The 20,628-nt window shown below is 45.2% G+C and overlaps 1 protein-coding gene and 1 pseudogene across 18 annotated transcripts in view; both read right to left on the bottom strand.

The window, feature by feature from the left end:
* Positions 1-20,628, bottom strand: part of PUM1 (pumilio RNA binding family member 1) — an 859,012-nt gene that overhangs the window by 184,763 nt on the left and 653,621 nt on the right. For 15 of the 18 annotated variants that reach the window (XM_069224905.1, XM_069224910.1, XM_069224908.1 and 12 more), the window contains 2 exons: positions 17,927-18,061; positions 2,471-2,608 (listed from right to left, as the gene is read on the bottom strand). In XM_069224905.1, the coding sequence (XP_069081006.1) occupies positions 2,471-2,608; positions 17,927-18,061 (273 nt within the window). The remainder of the gene's footprint in view (positions 1-2,470; positions 2,609-17,926; positions 18,062-20,628) is intronic. The other 3 variants (XM_069224907.1, XM_069224923.1, XM_069224919.1) reach the window with 1 other exon arrangement.
* On the bottom strand, positions 17,406-17,484 carry LOC138286261 (small nucleolar RNA SNORD103/SNORD85; annotated as a pseudogene).

Below are 20,628 nucleotides of genomic sequence, written 5' to 3'. Positions count from 1 at the left end.
ATGTCGAGGCCACTCTGACCTTCTGAGTCTGATGTCTTAGATTCTTCCCCCTAAAATCATTTTCTGAGTTACATTCATCGAGTTGTTTCTTCTCAACAATCCTCAGCTCAACGTCTGAGTTTTCTCCTTCTGCCCCTTCAGGGATGCTATCCTCAACGTCACTCGGCAACCCCAAATCCTTCAGAGATGGAATCTGTTTCGGGTCCTGCATGGTGTAGTGTGTTTACCTCTGCTTGTCCCTCACTCTCAGTATCTTCGGTTTAAAATCTGCACAGGCCTCCCAGTCTTGCTGTTGTGGTCAAGCATGAAATTCGTCCTTTTGTACAAATTTGTGGTGGCACTTTGGGCAAAATGGGAACCCGGAGCTTCTCCATATCACTCAGACCTGGAAGACCCCTGCATGGGCATCCTCCAATACTAGTTTGACATAATAGTTAGATACTCCTTCCACTGTACCTTTCTATCAGTGGTTTCTTCTGTCTTCGATGAAAAACTTTCTAAATTTGTTTTCTTCATAGGCTGGAGAGCCTTTGTCAATGCTTCAAGTCCCATGGTGGGAAGAAAGCATCTGAACAAGGTGACCATGACAAGCAGCTTCTGGGAGGGCATATGACGTAAGGTAAGGCTGGATAAGAAACCAAATGATTGATTTGTCTATGCACACCAAATACAAAGAGCAAAGAAGGACTACTGGTATACTGCAGAATTCCGGTCCCACCCACAAGATGGCAGAATGTGAATCTAGAAAAGATTTACGCTGCAAAACAGTGTGTACTTTTTTTTACAAAGTTGCCACTTTGTGGTCTTCAATCTCCTGTGCTCTTAATGATTACACCAGGAGCCTGAGACAACTTTCTACTAGGGCTGGGCAAAAAACTCCACTCCATCATCAGAGCTCGCAGAGTTTTTCCAACTCTGCGTTCCACTTGGAGCAGAGAGTTTGATCAAAACACTGCCAACCTCCACAGTGTGAAGTTTTTTCTCATGAGTGGTTCTCTAATACTAAGTTGGAGAGTGTGAGCAAGAATTTGCATCCGCTAGCACGATTTTTGGGTACTAGAACGCGTCCCAACTAAATTTCTCAACATCGGCAGAAGCTGCAGGTTGCAATTGTTGGAGGTGAGGAAGCTGCCGCTTAAGCAGAAAATCTACTTAAGCAGAAGAAATAAGTAGTGCCTCAGGCATGCTACGAGGTGCAGTTCACGATGATTTTACAGCACGGAACAAGATCCCAGCACTGAAAATCAGCACAAGGTCCTAAACTATGCCCACAGAGCTATGCAGAATCTCACTGAGTTTTTATGTAACTCCATGTGATTCTGCAGAGTGAAATTGCAGCGGAGATAAAGGTCCTGGAACTGCCTGGAGACTACTTCATCTCTGGAGGTAACTAATTCAGAGTCCCTTTCTGGTCCCATATACTGGCTCTCTACTGGATTTGATTGCCTAAGGTGAGCACAATACAACTTGTCACACATTTTTGATGTAAAAGTATTTAAGTGTCAAATTTGCCAATGCTTTTTCAAGTGAAATGCTCTGATTCACTATACTCTGCAAATCATAAATCTCTGGAACCCGCCAGTGGATCATTTTCATAGAGGTGTTTAAAAATACCTAATATTTAATTATTATTATTTTATTAAACTTGTGTTGTATAAAGCAAGTTTTTGGTGTAAAAGTTTCTGAGTGTCAAATTAATCAAATTTGCCAATGCTTGTTTACACTTTAGTGAAATGGTTTGATTTACTATACCTTGCAAATCCTAATTCCTCGGAACCCGCTGGTGGATCATTTTCAAAGTGGTTTAAAAATACCTAATATTTAATCAATTTTTATAAACTGTATTGGATTTCTTAAGTGTCTTGTGTAAAGCATTTAAACTGCACCAACACAACTGAAGAAATACATGTGTTCCTTTGTATAAGCCATGCAGCTCAGAACCACATCTACCCAGGGTTGAGCTAAAGGTTTGACAAATTAAACCTACTGGTCTCTAAAGGGTTTGGGTAAGTGTACTACACAGCGAAGTTGCACAACCACACCATATAATATGCCACATTTTCCTCAGAGTTGGTTTCTGCATTTCTATTTCAATATGCAGGAAATATAATATGGACAAAGATGATTTTGTTTTGTTTTTCAGGTCCTTTTTAATGTAATCACAAGACTAGATCAGCTTTACTGAGTCAAAAGGGGTTCTTACTTTAGATTAGGGCTCTAACAGAGACCTGACTTCGATACAAGACCCCAGGTCTGATATCATTGTTGATACAACAACGTGAAACCTCACTATGCTTTACTGCAAAACTGCACCATGCTTCAAAAATTTGGTCTTGGCAGGAAGACTGAAAAAACTCGGGCATCTCAGAGGACCGCCATGGCCTCCGCCTAAGTATTGAAGATTTAAATACCCCGGTACCCCCAAATCAGCACCACCAACCCACCCTACTCTTTACATCCAACTACTCACCTGACTCTTGAAAGCATCAATGATGAACTGCAAAGACTGCGGCTGCACACATTCTATACACTTCTGCACCACGTGATTGCCATTTTGATCTTTAACGCACTTCAAGACGTGACCGTCCAGCTCTCGCACCATCTCGTTCTACCGGAAAAAAAAGACAAAGGAGGCACCACCAGCATCATCATTTACAAACAAAAAGGCATGAGCTGCAGCTACAACTTGAAACAGAGGCAGCACAGTTAAAAGTTGAAAAGTCAAGATATAGCAGTCTAACACCTCCTTTCAAACAGAACATGCCTTCAGGTAAAAACCCAAGTCCATTTACCGTTTCCTCTACACTTGTTTACATCTTTAAAACACAATTCACAGCATGACTGGACAAGACAGTGGATGCTACTGTAACAAGTAAAAAGAGTTACATAATCATAACATAACAAAATATCAATGATAATTCACACATATGGAAAATGTCACTTACCCAGTGTACATCTGTTCGTGGCATGAGACGCTGCAGATTCACATGCTGTGCACATCCCACCATCTAATGTTGGGCTCGGAGTGTTACAAGTTGTTTTTCTTCGAAGAAGTCTTTTCGAGTCACGAGATCGAGGGATTCCTCCCCTTTCGGCTCCATTGCGCATGGGCGTCGACTCCATCTTAGATTGTTTTCTTTCCGCCATCGCGTTTGGACGTGTTCCTTTTCGACCTCCTTTTGAGGTAGGAGTTGTGTATTATAGTAATAGTGCCCATGCAATGGAGTAAATATGTATGTACATAATGTGGTTTAAAGCGATATATTTACAAATTTACAAATGTTCAAGATCAACTTCAAACGGCTACAGGCTCCCGGGGAGGCGGGTGGGCGCATGTGAATCTGCGTCGTCTCATGCCACAAACAGATGTACACTGGGTAAGTGACATTTTCCGTTCGATAGCATGTGTAGCTGCAGATACACATGCTGTGCATAGACTAGTAAGCAGTTATTTCCCCAAAAGCGGTGGTTCAGCGTGTAGGAGTTGAAGTTGTTTGAAACAAAGTTCGTAGTACTGCTTGTCCTACTGTGGCTTGTTGTGCTGTTAACACATCCACGCAGTAGTGCTTGGTAAACGTATGAGGCGTAGACCATGTGGCTGCCTTACATATTTCAGTCATTGGAATATTTCCTAGAAAGGCCAAGGTAGCACATTTCTTTCTAGTTGAGTGTGCCTTTGGTGTAATAGGCAGTTCTCTTTTTGGTTTGAGATAACAGGTTTGAATGCATTTAACTATCCATCTAGCAATGCCTTGTTTGGATATTGGATTCCCTGTATGAGGTTTTTGGAAAGCAACGAACAATTGTTTTGTTTTTCGAATTTGTTTTGTTCTGTCAATGTAGTACATTAACGCTCTTTTGATGTCTAATGTATGTAGTGCTCTTTCAGCTACAGAATCTGGTTCTGGAAAGAACACTGGTAGTTCTACTGTTTGATTCAAGTGGAACGGTGATATGACTTTTGGTAAGAACTTAGGATTTGTTCGTAAAACTACTTTATGCTTGTGTATCTGAATAAAGGGTTCTTGTATGGTAAATGCTTGTATCTCACTTACTCTTCTTAGAGATGTGATGGCAATGTGAGATGTGATGGCAATTAGAAATGAAAATGTCACTTACCCAGTGTACATCTGTTCGTGGCATCAGTCGCTGTAGATTCGCATGTTTTGCAATAGCTCGCCATCTGGTGTTGGGCCGGAGTGTTACAAGTTGTTTTTCTTCGAAGAAGTCTTTCGAGTCACGGGACCGAGTGACTCCTCCTTTTGTGTCCATTGCGCATGGGCGTCGACTCTATCCTCGATTGTTTTTCCCCGCAGAGGGTGAGGTAGGAGTTGTATTGTAGTAATAGTGCCCATGCAATGGAGTGACTAAGTATGTACCTATATAAGGTTGAAATGATATATATACAAATAGTTGAAGGTAACTTCCGAACTGCTACAGGCTCCCGGGGAGGCGGGTGGGCACATGCGAATCTACAGCGACTGTTGCCACGAACAGATGTACACTGGGTAAGTGACATTTTCAGTTCGATGGCATCTGTCGCTGTAGATCCGCATGTTTTGCATAGACTAGTAAGCAGTTATCTCCCCAAAAGCGGTGGCTCAGCCTGTAGGAGTGGAAGTAGTCTGAAACAATGTTCTTAATACGGCTTGCCCTACTGTGGCTTGTTGTGCGGATAACACGTTGTAAGGAAATGCCTCCTTGGCATGGTTGCCCCCTGACTTTTTGCCTTTGCTGATGCTATGTTTACAATTGAAAGTGTGCTGAGGCCTGCTAACCAGGCCCCAGCACCAGTGTTCTTTCCCTAACCTGTACTTTTGTATCCACAATTGGCAGACCCTGGCATCCAGATAAGTCCCTTGTAACTGGTACTTCTAGTACCAAGGGCCCTGATGCCAAGGAAGGTCTCTAAGGGCTGCAGCATGTCTTATGCCACCCTGGAGACCTCTCACTCAGCACAGACACACTGCTTGCCAGCTTGTGTGTGCTAGTGAGGACAAAACGAGTAAGTCGACATGGCACTCCCCTCAGGGTGCCATGCCAGCCTCTCACTGCCTATGCCAGTATAGGTCAGTCACCCCTCTAGCAGGCCTTACAGCCCTAAGGCAGGGTGCACTATACCAAAGGTGAGGGTATCAGTGCATGAGCACTGTGCCCCTACAGTGTCTAAGCAAAACCTTAGACATTGTAAGTGCAGGGTAGCCATAAGAGTATATGGTCTGGGAGTCTGTTTTGCACGAACTCCACAGCACCATAATGGCTACACTGAAAACTGGGAAGTTTGGTATCAAACTTCTCAGCACAATAAATGCACACTGATGCCAGTGTACATTTTATTGCAAAATACACCCCAGAGGGGACCTTAGAGGTGCCCCCTGAAACTTAACCGACTGTCTGTGTAGGCTGACTAGTTCCAGCAGCCTGCCACACTAGAGACATGTTGCTGGCCCCATGGGGAGAGTGCCTTTGTCACTCTGAGGCCAGTAACAAAGCCTGCACTGGGTGGAGATGCTAACACCTCCCCCAGGCAGGAGCTGTAACACCTGGCGGTGAGCCTCAAAGGCTCACCCCTTTGTCACAGCACCGCAGGACACTCCAGCTAGTGGAGTTGCCCGCCCCCTCCGGCCCCGGCCCCCACTTTTGGCGGCAAGGCCGGAGAAAATAATGAGAACAACAAGGAGGAGTCACTGGCCAGTCAGGACAGCCCCTAAGGTGTCCTGAGCTGAGGTGACTCTAACTTTTAGAAATCCTCCATCTTGCAGATGGAGGATTCCCCCAATAGGGTTAGGATTGTGACCCCCTCCCCTTGGGAGGAGGCACAAAGAGGGTGTACCCACCCTCAGGGCTAGTAGCCATTGGCTACTAACCCCCCAGACCTAAACACGCCCTTAAATTTAGTATTTAAGGGCTACCCTGAACCCTAGAAAATTAGATTCCTGCAACAACAAGAAGAAGGACTGCCTAGCTGAAACCCCTGCAGAGGAAGACCAGAAGACAACAACTGCCTTGGCTCCAGAAACTCACCGGCCTGTCTCCTGCCTTCCAAAGAACTCTGCTCCAGCGACACCTTCCAAAGGGACCAGCGACCTCTGAACCCTCTGAGGACTGCCCTGCTTCGACGACGACAAGAAACTCCTGAGGACAGCGGACCTGCTCCAAAAAGACTGCAGCTTTATCCAAAGAAGCAGCTTTAAAGAACCCTGCAATCTCCCCGCAAGAAGCGTGAGACTTGCAACACTGCACCCGGCGACCCCGACTCGGCTGGTGGAGAACCAACACCTCAGGGAGGACCCCCGGACTACTCTACGACTGTGAGTACCAAAACCTGTCCCCCCTGAGTCCCCACAGCGCCGCCTGCAGAGGGAATCCCGAGGCTTCCCCTGACCGCGACTCTCTGAAACCTAAGTCCCGACGCCTGGAAAAGACCCTGCACCCGCAGCCCCCAGGACCTGAAGGACCGGACTTTCACTGCAGAAGTGACCCCCAGGAGTCCCTCTCCCTTGCCCAAGTGGAGGTTTCCCCGAGGAAGCCCCCCCTTGCCTGCCTGCAGCGCTGAAGAGATCCCTTGATCTCTCATTGACTTCCATTGCGAACCCGACGCTTGTTCTAACACTGCACCCGGCCGCCCCCGCGCCGCTGAGGGTGAAATTTCTGTGTGGGCTTGTGTCCCCCCCGGTGCCCTACAAAACCCCCCTGGTCTGCCCTCCGAAGACGCGGGTACCTACCTGCAAGCAGACCGGAACCGGGGCACCCCCCTCTCTCCATTGAAGCCTATGCGTTTTGGGCACCACTTTGAACTCTGCCCCTGACCGGCCCTGAGCTGCTGGTGTGGTAACTTTGGGGTTGCTCTGAACCTCCAACTGTGGGCTACCTTGGACCAAGAACTGAACCCTGTAAGTGTCTTACTTACCTGGTAAAACTAACAAATACTTACCTCCCCCAAGAACTGTGAAAATTGCACTAAGTGTCCACTTTTAAAATAGCTATTTGTGAATAACTTGAAAAGTATACATGCAATTGAAATGATTCAAAGTTCCTAATGTACTTACCTGCAATACCTTTCAAACAAGATATTACATGTTAAATTTGAACCTGTGGGTCTTAAAATAAACTAAGAAAAGATATTTTTCTATACAAAACCTATTGGCTGGATTTGTCTCTGAGTGTGTGTACCTCATTTATTGTCTATGTGTATGTACAACAAATGCTTAACACTACTCCTTGGATAAGCCTACTGCTCGACCACACTACCACAAAATAGAGCATTAGTATTATCTCTTTTTACCACTATTTTACCTCTAAGGGGAACCCTTGGACTCTGTGCATGCTATTCCTTACTTTGAAATAACACATACAGAGCCAACTTCCTACACACGTCTACACAGTAGTGCTTGGTGAATGTGTGAGGCGTAGACCATGTGGCTGCCTTACATATTTCTTGCATTGGGATGTTTCCTAGAAAGGCCATGGTAGCACCTTTCTTTCTGGTTGAGTGTGCCCTTGGTGTAATGGGCAGCCGTCGTTTAGCTTTAAGGTAGCAGATTTGGATGCATTTAACTATCCATCTGGCTATACCTTGTTTTGATATTGGGTTTCCTGCATGAGGTTTTTGGAATGCAATAAATAGTTGTTTAGTCTTTCTGATGTTTTTAGTTCTGTCAATGTAATACATTAATGCTCTTTTGACATCTAATGTATGTAGTGCCCTCTCAGCTACGGAATCTGGCTGTGGGAAGAACACTGGAAGTTCCACTGTTTGATTTAGATGGAACGGTGAAATAACCTTTGGTAAAAATTTAGGATTAGTCCTTAGGACGACCTTATTCTTGTGTAGTTGTATAAAAGGTTCTTGTATTGTAAACGCCTGAATCTCGCTTACTCTTCTTAGGGAAGTAATGGCGATGAGGAATGCAACCTTCCAGGTTAGGAACTGTATTTCGCAGGAGTGCATGGGTTCAAAAGGTGGACCCATAAGTCTAGTTAGGACAACATTTAGGTTCCATGAAGGAACAGGTGGTGTTCTTGGTGGAATAATTCTTTTAAGGCCCTCCATGAATGCTTTAATGACTGGTATCCTATAAAGGGAAGTTGAATAGGTAGTCTGCAGGTATGCAGATATTGCTGCAAGGTGTATTTTAATGGAAGAGAAAGCTAGGTTAGATTTTTGTAAGTGAAGCAAGTAACCCCACTACATCTTTTGGAGTTGCGTGTAATGGTTGGATTTGATTAATATGGCAGTAGCAAACAAACCTCTTCCATTTACTTGCATAGCAGTGCCTGGTGGATGGCCTTCTGGCTTGCTTTATGACTTCCATACACTCTTGTGTAAGTTGTAAGTGTCCGAATTCTAGGATTTCAGGAGCCAGATTGCTAGATTCAGCGATGCTGGATCTGGGTGCTTGATCTGTTGGTTGTGTTGAGTTAACAGATCCGGTCTGTTGGGCAGTTTGATGTGTGGTACTACTGATAGGTCTAGCAGCGTTGTGTACCAGGGTTGCCTTGCCCAAGTTGGTGCTATTAATATGAGTTTGTTTTGACTGAGTTTGTTTACCAGATAAGGAAGGAGAGGGAGAGGAGGAAAAGCGTAGGCAAATATCCCTGACCAGTTCATCCATAGAGCATTGCCCTGGGACTGCCTGTGTGGGTATCTGGATGCGAAGTTTTGGCATTTTGCGTTCTCTTTTGTCGCAAACAAGTCTATCTGAGGTGTTCCCCAGATCTTGAAGTAAGTGTTCAGAGTTTGGGGGTGAATTTCCCATTCGTGGACCTGTTGGTGATCTCGAGAGAGATTGTCTGCGAGTTGATTCTGAATCCCTGGGATAAACTGTGCTATTAGGCGAATTTGGTTGTGAATTGCCCAATGCCATATCTTTTGTGCCAACTGGCTCAACTGTGTTGAGTGTGTCCCCCCTTGCTTGTTTAGATAATACATTGTTGTCATGTTGTCTGTTTTGACGAGAATGTATTTGTGAACTATTATTGGTTGGAAAGCCTTTAGTGCTTGAAAAACTGCTAGCAGTTCTAGGTGATTTATATGCAGTTTTGTTTGATGTACGTTCCATTGTCCTTGTATGCTGTGTTGATCGAGGTGTGCTCCCCACCCTGTCATGGAAGCATCTGTTGTTATTACGTATTGTGGCACTGGGTCTTGGAAAGGCCGCCCTTTGTTTAAATTTATATTGTCCCACCATAGAAGCGAGAGGTAAGTTTGGCGGTCTATTAACACCAGATCTAGAAGGTGACCCTGTGCTTGTGACCATTGTGATGCTAGGCACTGTTGTAAGGGCCTCATGTGCAGTCTTGCGTTCGGGACAATGGCTATGCATGAAGACATCATGCCTAGGAGTTGTAATATCATCTTTGCTTGTATCTTTTGTGTTGGATACATGCGTTGTATGATGTTGAAGTTTTGAATTCTTTGTGGACTTGGAGTGGCTACTCCTTTTGTTGTGTTTATTATGGCTCCTAGGTACTGTTGTACTTTGCACGGCAGGATGTTTGATTTTGCGAAGTTGACGGTGAACCCCAGTTTGTAGAGGGTTTGTATGATTTGATTTGTGTGGTGTGAGCACTTTGATAACGAATGGGTCTTGATTAGCCAGTCGTCTAGATACGGGAATACATGTATTTGCTGCCTTCTGATGTGTGCAGCGACTACTGCTAGACATTTTGTAAAGACTCTTGGTGCTGTTGTTAAACCGAAAGGCAATACTTTGAATTGGTAATGTATTCCTTTGAATACAAACCTTAGGTATTTCCTGTGCGATGGATGTATTGGTATATGGAAATACGAGTCTTTGAGGTCTAAGGTTGTCATGTAGTCGTGTAGTTTGAGCAATGGTAGCACTTCTTGTAGTGTGACCATGTGAAAGTGGTCTGATTTGATGTATGTGTTTACTATCCTGAGGTCTAGGATTGGTCTTAGCGTCTTGTCCTTCTTTGGTATTAAGAAGTACAGTGAATAAACTCCTGTGTTTATTTGTGTGTTTGGTACTAATTCGATTGCATTCTTTTGCAATAGTGCTTGAACTTCTGTCTCCAGGAGCTCGGAATGATGTTGTGATAAATTTTGTGCTCTTGGTGGTATGTTTGGAGGGAATTGTAGAAATTCTATGCAATAACCATGTTGGATAATTGCTAGAACCCAAGTGTCTGTAGTGATTTCCTGCCATGCTTTGTAATAATGACCTATTCTTCCCCCCACTGGTGTTGTGTGGAGGGGATGAGTGACATGTGAGTCACTGCTTAGTTGCAGGGGTTTTGGGGCTTTGAAATTTTCCCCTATTCCTAGGGAATCGCCCTCCTCTGTATTGGCCCCGAAAGCCTCCCCTGTACTGTCCCTGGTAACTGGACGGTGTTGCCTGTGAGGTGCTGGCTTGTGTGGCCTGACCCCGAAACCCCCCTCTAAAGGGTGTCTTGCGGAAGGTGCCGTAGTTTCCTCTGCTCTGCGGGGAGTAGAGTGCGCCCATTGCTTTAGCAGTGTCCGTGTCCTTTTTAAGTTTTTCTATCGCTGTGTCCACTTCTGGACCGAACAGTTCTTTTTCATTGAAAGGCATATTGAGAACTGCCTGCTGTATCTCTGGTTTAAACCCAGACGTTCGTAGCCATGCATGCCTTCTGATGGTCACGGATGTATTAATTGTCCTTGCAGCTGTGTCTGCTGCGTCCATGGAGGAGCGTATCTGGTTGTTTGAAATGTTTTGACCTTCCTCAACCACTTGCTTTGCCCTTTTTTGTAGGTCTTTGGGTAGATGTTCAATGAGGTGTTGCATCTCATCCCAATGGGCTCTGTCATAGCGCGTAAGTAGTGCTTGAGATTTGCGGCTTTCCTTATCCGGGGGTGGTGCATCCCCAGATGTGTGGGAGTTGGCCCTTTTCCTAGCTGCTCCTACAACGACGGAATCTGGTGGCAGCTGTGCAGTGATGAAAACAGGGTCTGTAGGGGGCGCCTTATACTTTTTTTCCACTCTTGGTGTGATTGCCCTACTTTTGACCGGCTCCTTAAAAATTTATTTTGCGTGCCGGAGCATACCAGGGAGCATAGGCAGGCTTTGGTAGGAGCTGTGGGTGGAGGAGAGGGTGTTGAATAAAAAGTCATCCTCGACCTGTTCTGAGTGGAGGCTTACATTGTGAAATTGTGCTGCTCTAGCCACCACTTGAGAATACGCAGTGCTGTCTTCTGGTGGAGATGGCTTCGTAGGGTATGCCTCCGGGCTGTTATCTGACACTGGGGCGTCGTATAGGTCCCATGCGTCCTGATCCTGGTCACCCTGGCTCATGGTGGTGTGAGCTGGGGAATGTGATGGAGTTTGTGCTGGTGAGACGTGAATTACAGGTGGAGGAGAGGGTGGTGGAGTAACCTTTTTCACCACCTTTGTTTGTGGTGTTTGTTCAGTTTGGAACTCCAGTCTTCTCTTTCTTCTAATAGGGGGAAGGGTGCTTATTTTCCCTGTTCCCTCCTGTATGAAGATACGCTTTTGCGTATGGTCTACATCGGTAGATTGCAGCTCTTCCTCGAACCTATGCTTTCGCATTTGGGAGGTTAGTGAATGCTCCTCTGTATAAGAGCCTGAAACTGGGTCGGTTGCAGGTTGTTTTGGCACCGAAACCCTGTCTGCATCTTTTTTCGGCTCCGAGCTGACTTTTCTTTTTTTCGGGGCCGAAACCTCTTGGCGTCGATCTTCGTCGGTGCCGCTGTCTCGGCGTCGAGCCGTGTCTACACCGCTATCTCGGTGTCGATGCTTGTCTCCAGCACTTTCTCGGTCCCGAGAAGGCTGCGTACCGGTGTCTCGACCGGAGTCGGACTGTCTCGGCACTGTTTGGGCCTTTTTCGGTGCTGACGGTCGGTCACCGAATTTATGGGTCGAGCCATGGCCTGGTGGCAGTGGCGTCCCCTGGGCCTTGTCAATCTTCTTATGTGTTGTTTTCGACGTCTTACTCACGGTTTGTGGGTCATCGAATTCCTCGGAGTCCGATTCGTGGATCGAGAAGGTACCTTCCTCTTCTTGTTCCTCGAACTCTCGGTGGGCTGTCGGCGCGGACGCCATTTGAAGTCTTCTGGCTCGACGGTCTCGAAGTGTTTTTCGGGACCGGAACGCACGACAGGCCTCGCAGGTGTCTTCACTGTGCTCAGGTGACAGGCACAGGTTACAGACCAAGTGTTGGTCTGTATAGGGGTACTTGTTGTGGCATTTGGGACAGAAACGGAACGGGGTCCGTTCCATCGGCGTTCTTCAGCACGCGGTCGGGCCGACCAGGCCCCGACGGGGGATCGAAAAACTACCCCTTAGGGCACCGGAGCTCTTCGATGCGGTGTTGAATCTAACTACGCCGATCCCGAACGCAACAATACCGACGAAAATCTTCCGAATTTAGCTATCTTTCCGTTCTGAAACTCGGAGCGACAGGAACACGTCCGAACCCGATGGCGGAAAAAAAACAATCGAGGATAGAGTCGACGCCCATGCGCAATGGACACAAAAGGAGGAGTCACTCGGTCCCGTGACTCGAAAGACTTCTTCGAAGAAAAACAACTTGTAACACTCCGGCCCAACACCAGATGGCGAGCTATTGCAAAACATGCGTATCTACAGCGACAGATGCCATCGAACTGCTACTTTCCATGTTAAGTATTGTATCTCACATGAGTGCATGGGTTCAAACGGTGGACCCATGAGGCGTGTTAAGACAATGTTAAGGTTCCACGAAGGAACTGGTGGCGTCCTTGGTGGGATAATTCTTTTCAGGCCCTCCATAGAAGCCTTTATGACTGGGATCCTAAAAAGTGATGTTGAGTGCGTAATTTGCAGATAAGCTGAAATTGCGGTGAGATGTATTTTAATGGATGAAAAAGCTAGCTTTGACTTTTGTAAGTGCAGTAGGTAGCTGACGATGTCTTTAGCAGATGCGTGTAAGGGTTGTATTTGGTTATTATGGCAGTAATGAACAAATCTTTTCCACTTATTTGCATAGCAATGTCTTGTGGTTTGTTTCCTTGCTTGTTTTATGACCTCCATACATTCCTGTGTGAGGTCTAGATGTCCGAATTCTAAGACTTCAGGAGCCAGATTGCTAGATTCAGCAATGCTGGATTTGGGTGTCTGATCTGTTGTTTGTGTTGAGTTAACAGATCTGGCCTGTTTTGTAGTTTAACATGAGGTACTACTGATAGGTCTAGTCGTTTTGTGTACCAAGGTTGCCTTGCCCAAGTTGGTGCTATTAGTATGAGTTTGAGTTTGTTTTGACTCAATTTGTTTACCAGATATGGAAGGAGTGGGAGAGGGGGAAAAGCGTATGCAAATATCCCTGACCAACTCATCCATAACGCATTGCCTTGAGACTGATCCTGTGGGTATCTGGATGCGAAGTTTTGGCATTTTGCGTTTTCTTTTGTTGCAAATAGGTCTATTTGTGGTGTTCCCCATTTTTGGAAGTAAGTGTTTAGTATTTGGGGGTGAATCTCCCATTCGTGGATCTGTTGGTGATCCCGAGAGAGATTGTCTGCTAACTGATTCTGAATCCCTGGAATAAACTGCGCTATTAGGCGAATGTGGTTGTGAATCGTCCAATGCCATATTCTCTGTGCCAGGAGACACAACTGTGTAGAGTGTGTTCCTCCCTGTTTGTTCAGATAATACATCGTTGTCATGTTGTCTGTTTTGACAAGAATGTGTTTGTGGCTTATTATAGGTTGAAATGCTTTCAACACTAGAAATACTGCCAGTATTTCTAAGTGATTTATTTTGAAACTGTCTCTGCTGAGTGTCCCATTGTCGTTGGATGCTGTGTTGGTTGAGGTGTGCTCCCCACCCTATCATGGAGGCATCTGTCGTTATTACGTATTGAGGCACTGGGTCTTGGAAAGGCCGCCCTTGGTTTAAATTTATATTGTTCCACCATTGAAGCGAGGTGTATGTTTGGCGGTCTATTAACACTAGATCTTGAAGTTGACCCTGTGCCTGTGACCATTGTGATACTAGGCACATGTAAGGGCCGCATGTGCAATCTTGCGTTTGGGACAATGGCTATGCATGAGGACATCATGCCTAGTAGTTTCATCACCATCTTCACTTGTATCTTTTGTTTTGGGTACATGGCCTGTACTACATTGTGAAATGCTTGTACCCTTTGTGGACTTGAGTGGCATTCCCTTTTGTTGTGTTGATTGTTGCCCCTAAGTGTTGCTGTGTTTGACACGGCTGAAGGTGTGACTTGTAGTTGAGTGAGAAACCTAGTTTGTGGAGGGTTTCTATGACATACTTTGTGTGTTGTGAACACCGTTCTTGCGTGTTGGTTTTGATTAACCAATCGTCTAGATACCGGAACACATGTATTTGCTGCCTTCTGATATGAGCAGCCACTACTGCCAGGCATTTTGTAAAAACTCTTGGCGCAGTTGATATCCCGAATGGCAACACTTTGAATTGGTAATGTACCCCTTGGAATACAAACCTTAAGTACTTTCTGTGTGAAGGATGTATCGGTATATGGAAGTATGCATCCTTTAGGTCTAGTGTTGTCATGTAGTCTTGTTGTTTGAGCAATGGGATTACGTCCTGCAGTGTCACCATGTGAAAGTGATCTGATTTGATGTAGATATTTAATGTTCTGAGATCTAATATAGGTCTTAAGAGTTTTGTCTTTTTTGGGTATGAGAAAGTACAGCGAGTAAATTCCTGTTCCTCTCTGATGAATTGGTACTAGTTCTATTGCATCTTTTTGTAACAACGCTTGGACCTCCAGTTTTAGAAGATCCATGTGTTGTTTTGACATAGTGTGTTTTCGGTGGGACATTTGGAGGGAATTTTAGAAATTCTATGCAATAACCATGCTGGATAATTGCTAGGACCCAAGTGTCTGTTGTTATTTCCTCCCATTGTTTGTAGAACTCGGTTAGTCTCCCCCCCCCACTGGCGTTATGTGTTGGGGATTTGTGACATCGAAGTCACTGCTTGTTTTGTGGAGTTTTGGGACTTTGGAACTTCCGTCTACTTTTTGGGAATTGTCCCCCTCTATATTGTCCCCGAAAACTTCCCCTCTGATATTGGCTCTGATAAGTGGGCCTTGTTTGTGAGGTTGTGGGTTCCGTGCTTTGTCCTCGAAACCCCCCTCGAAACTGTGATTTACAAAATGTGCCTCTGCTCTGTGGGGAGTAGAGTGCCCCCATGGCTTTGGCCGTATCAGTGTCCTTTTTAAGTTTTTCGATAGCAGTGTCCACCTCCGGCCCAAACAACTGCCGTCCGTTAAATGGCATATTCAGCATGGCTTGTTGTATTTCCGGCTTGAATCCTGATGTACACTGCCATGCATGTCTCCGTATTGTCACTGCTGTGTTTACAGTCCTAGCAGCTGTGTCTGCCGCATCCATTGCTGACCGTATCTGATTGTTCGAGATACTCTGTCCTTCTTCCACCACTTGCTGTGCTCTCTTTTGGAACTCCTTGGGCAAATGTTCTATAAAGTGTTGCATTTCGTCCCAATGAGCCCTATCATATCTGGCCAACAAAGCCTGTGAGTTGGCAATACGCCACTGGTTTGCTGCCTGTGCCGCCACTCTTTTCCCTGCCGCGTCGAACTTACGACTCTTTGTCTGGAGGTGGTGCATCTCCTGAGGTGTGTGAGTTCGCCATCTTGCGTGCTGCCCCTACTACCACGGAGTCTGGCGTTAACTGTTGTGTGATGTACACGGGGTCTGTTGGTGGCGGTTTATATTTTTTCTCCACCCTTGGAGTAATGGCCCTTCCTTTCACAGGCTCCTCAAATACTTGTTTGGAGTGTTTTAGCATTCCAGGTAGCATGGGGAGGCTCTGGTACTGGCTGTGTGTGGACGACAGTGTATTAAATAGAAAGTCGTCTTCAATTGGCTCAGCATGCAGGCTGACATTATGAAACGCCGCTGCCCTTGACACCACCTGTGCGTAGGCTGTACTATCCTCTGGTGGTGACGGTCTAGCTGGATAACAGTCGGGACTGTTATCTGACACTGGCGCATCATAAAGATCCCAAGCGTCTGGATCATCCTGACTCCTCCCTGTATGAGTTGGGGATTGCATCATTGGTGGAGTGGCTACCGGTGATGGTTGTGGAGAGCGTTGTGGAGATGGTGGCGGGGTTACTTGTTTAGCCACCTTCGCCTGTGGCTGCTTGTCTTTCTCTTGGAAGGCAAGTTTTAGTTTCATTCGAATCGGAGGGAGAGTACTGATCTTCCTTGTTTCTTTTTGGATGTGGAGCCTTCTTTGTGTGTAGTCTGGCTCCATTGTCTCCAGTTCCTGTCCAAATCTATGTGTTTGCATGTGTGAGGACAGGCCTTGTTCCTCTGTGTAGGAACTTGATTTTGGTTCCGAGGCCGGATGTTTCGGTATCAAAACCTTTTCGGCTGCCTTTTTCGGTTCCGACAACACTTTTTTGCTCTTCGGCGTACTGATTTCTCAGTGCCGACTTGGTTCGGTGCTGCTCTCTCGGTGCCGAGATTGCTCTGACCTGGTGTCTCGGGGTCGAGTCTGCTCTGACCCGGTGTCTCGGGGTCGAGTGTGCTCTGTGCCGGTACCTCGACCGGAGTTGGATGACTTCGACACATGCATGCCCTTTTTCGGTGCCGATGCCCGGTCACCTATTTTTCGGCTTAAGCCATGGCCTGTTGGCGGTGGCGTCCCCTGGGCTTTACTGGTCTTTACGTGAGTCTTGTGTATCAACGTCTTACTCACGGTTTTCGGTGTCTGTTCAGGATCGACCTCTTCAGAGTCCAAATCCTCGATGGAGAAGGCTTCCTCTTCTTCCTCCATGTGTTTTTGTCCTGTCGGCACCAATGCCATCTGTAGTCTTCTTGCTCTTCAGTCCCGTAAGGTCTTTCTGGACCGAAATGCTCGACAGGCCTCACAGATATCCTCTTTGTGTTCTGGCGACAGACACAAATTACAGACCAAATGCTGATCTGTATAAGGATACTTGTTGTGACATTCGGGGCAGAAGCGGAATGGGATCCGTTCTATTAGCCTTGAAGACGCACGCGGTCGGGCCGACCAGGCCCCGCCGGAAAATCGAAAACCCGGAAGGGCCGCCGGAGCTCTTCAAAACTCGGTGTCGATCTGTTGTAACTAACCCGATACCGAACGCAAACAATACCGTCAAATTTTCCGAGTTTTTCACTAACTTGCCGAACCGAAGCGCAGAGCGAAAAGGAACACGTCCGAACGTGATGGCGGAAAGAAAACAATCTAAGATGGAGTCGACGCCCATGCGCAATGGAGCCGAAAGGGGAGGAGTCCCTCGATCTTGTGACTCGAAAAGACTTCTTTGAAGAAAAACAACTTGTAACACTCCGAGCCCAACACTAGATGGCGGGATGTGCACAGCATGTGTATCTGCAGCTACACATGCCATTGAACATATATATATATATCTGAGGCTCTGGCTGCTGAGCAAATGATGTAAATCTCATCACAGAACAATGTTCTCAGTGAGAGCAAGAGTCAGATCCATGCCAGACAAGGAAAACAACATGTAATTAGAATTCACTGCTGCACATTTGAAGTTTCCCACTACTTTAAAGAACCATTGCTATTATTAACACACTCCATTTAAAGACCTCAGGAGGGACGTATAGTATACTAGCCCTACACTGTGCCCTGAACTAATGAATGCAGTGAAGAACACGGATCACAGCAGTGAAGAACAGCTAGACAACTCTGCTCAGACATCTGCTCACGTGGAGATTCACATTTTTAACAACACCTTGAACATGGTTACTTTCCAACTACAACTCAGCAGATAGACACTTTTTATTCAAAGGTGTAAATCCACAACTGCATAAATTATGGGGCTAACATATGACGAGAAAGGAAAACAAATCACAAACAAGGAAGACACAAAAACTTGAAAAAAAAACAAAAACAAGAACATGAAAAAGTAGTGTAAAGTTGAAACTTACAATTACCTGCTGGTCCGGTGGGATAAACTCTAGGGCCTTCTGGATAACCCTGCAGCCATACATTTGTAATGCCAGTGACAGCACGTGCCCTCGGATACGCTCCGCCAATGCAAGCTTCTGCTCCAAGCTGCCAAACTAGAAAGAAAGCAAAATCAAACTCAGGTCTGCTGGCCAGAAATCCAGTATAACATGAAAGATTCACCTGGCATTACCTGGCTTATTTAGGGCAACAACCTGAAACAGATCCACTACGGATTCAATGATAGAATGTTTGTAATGTTTTACCTGCACCTGAGTGCGACATTACACAGTTACACTGTGCCCCTTGGTTCTAAAGTTCAATTTCATTGAAGTACTTTACTCCTGTTTCAAAAACTATTAAAAAACAGAACATACGCTTCAAAGAAAATAAAAACCTACAAAAAAGCACCAATCACTGCACTTAAAATTGAACAACTACATAGGGCAATAAAAAGTTATCCACTGAGAACCCCCTGGTATACATTTATAAAAATACAAAGTGCATAAAGTGTAAGCAAGGACAAATAAGAACTTCTACTGCCAATATATTCTACTCTTAAAATACACAAGCTTTCCCTAGTTTTAAGAGCAGAAAGCAACACTCAGCCCACCAAGTAGCAAGTGAAAGTAGATAGAAGCATCAGCATCAGAAAAAAAGGCAGTCAGTAGTATGTGTAATCCAGGAACTTCAAATCAAGGCTCTAAAAAGAGTTCCTGAGATTGACAAATTTACAGAAAAAGAGAAATGAGGCATCATCTGAAATGAACATGTACCACATGGACAAGGGATTGTACAGGTCTGAGATTCTTTGATTAACTAAATACTCATTATACTGAGGACCAGCCCTGATCTTGTCTGCCTGCAGATGAATCCCAAGCATGACTGACGGAACAAAGACACTCAAGAGAAAATTTAAATGTCAGTATTTTTCACGTTTTGGCAATAAGCAGACAGGGAAACACAATGGCAGTCAGTATGAATGTCTGAGGCAAAATATAAGTAAACCCAGAAATAGGGTCACTTAACTGTAAGCCCTAATAGGTTTCTCCAGCTCAGGTGATTCACTTTCCAAACAACACTTAGTAATCCTTTTTTTTTGCCTGTAGAGGGAGGGACTAGCAAGCACACCATCGATCGAAACTAGCCTTCAAAAGATAATTGATTTATCATGACAGACTTTGTGAGCATTATGGGAAATGTATTACAATGATATCTATACAACAGCGGTACAATTTGGATTCCTTCTTCTATGTACTCTATGGGACTTTTTGAAAACATGATACACAAGGCCCAGCTGATCTTCAGAATGCATCTTCCTTAACTGGCAAGTAAGAGTGGGTGGGCATATCCCATAACCACACCACAACTCGCAGTGTGTGCTTTTCACCTTATAAAATTAGTATTGCCTTTCCATATTCATTCCTTAGCTGTTTTACAAAACTTAAAGTGGCTCCATTCACCAAAGTAAACCAATGATTGTTGATGGATGTGACCAGCTCAAATCAATGCCATACTCCACTTAGAGAATAGCTTTAACATTTAACCTTTAAACACTAAGTTTAGTTTCTGGGAATATACAACGTATTACTTAAATTAAGTCCCTATCTCTAAAGTGTCCACATAATTTTTCAAAGCAATCACTCTATCACAATCCAAAATAATAAAACATTGCTAGTTTTAAAGATAATCTTACATTATCAAGGTACTCGCCAGCTTTATTTTCTGCATGATACCAACAGGAGACATTTCAGAAGACCACATACATGGCTCTGGACATTTCTGTAGTGTGGGTACACCAGGCATCATTAAAATGATAGATGTAAAGAGGTTTGCATGGGATGCTCTTGCGTTCAAGACACTATCAAAAGCAGCAAGAGATTGATAATTCCCCTTTTCAAGTGCAGAGGTGACAATCAGATAATTTTAGGCACAAGAGCCATCACAAGAAGGATTTTATTTAGGTTTCAGAGATAGTATACTGTGTAGGAAAGTGCCCTTTTTTTGACATGGTCACCCTCATTTTTTGCCCTAGTACAGATGTTTTTTGACAAAGTGCACGGGGTCCCTGTTAACCAGGCTACCAGTGCCAGTGTTCTTTTCCTTAAAACAATGTAAATGTCTAAAGGTATCCTGACTATCAAGGACTATATCACCCTTGTAAATCCCTAGTAAATAGTATCCCGGGGCATGTGTATTAAAGAGGGTACTTAAGAGCTGCAGCACATATTATGCCAACCTAAGGGACCCACATGCAAATTGCATGCAGACTACTATTTCAGAAAGCGTGAAATGGTGCCTAACATTTTCAAAACATGACACTGCATACACTATGTGTGCAATGCCCAGGACCACTGCATGTAATACATGTAGGCCACCCCTACAGCAGGCCATTATGAGTGACCCAGCTACATGATGGCTCCACTGCAACTAAGGAATGCTTGGTATCAAACACCTCGTCTTAATAAATATGTACTGATGCCAGTTCCCAGATTCATTATGAAACACCCTGAGGGCACCCTAGAGGTGCTCTATGATAACCTACCAGTCTCTTAGTGTGCTGGCTGACTGGTCTCGACCAGGCTGCCACCACAGTCTAGTTTCTGATCCCCTGCAGGGGACAACCCATGGTCTCAAAGCCCAAAAACAATGCCTGCTTTAGAGGAAGGTGGTCACACCTCTT

The sequence above is a fragment of the Pleurodeles waltl genome, chromosome 3_1 (assembly GCF_031143425.1).
Source record: "Pleurodeles waltl isolate 20211129_DDA chromosome 3_1, aPleWal1.hap1.20221129, whole genome shotgun sequence".
In the NCBI taxonomy this organism is placed as follows: Eukaryota; Metazoa; Chordata; class Amphibia; order Caudata; family Salamandridae; genus Pleurodeles; species Pleurodeles waltl.
This window is presented reverse-complemented; position numbering and strand designations above follow the sequence as displayed.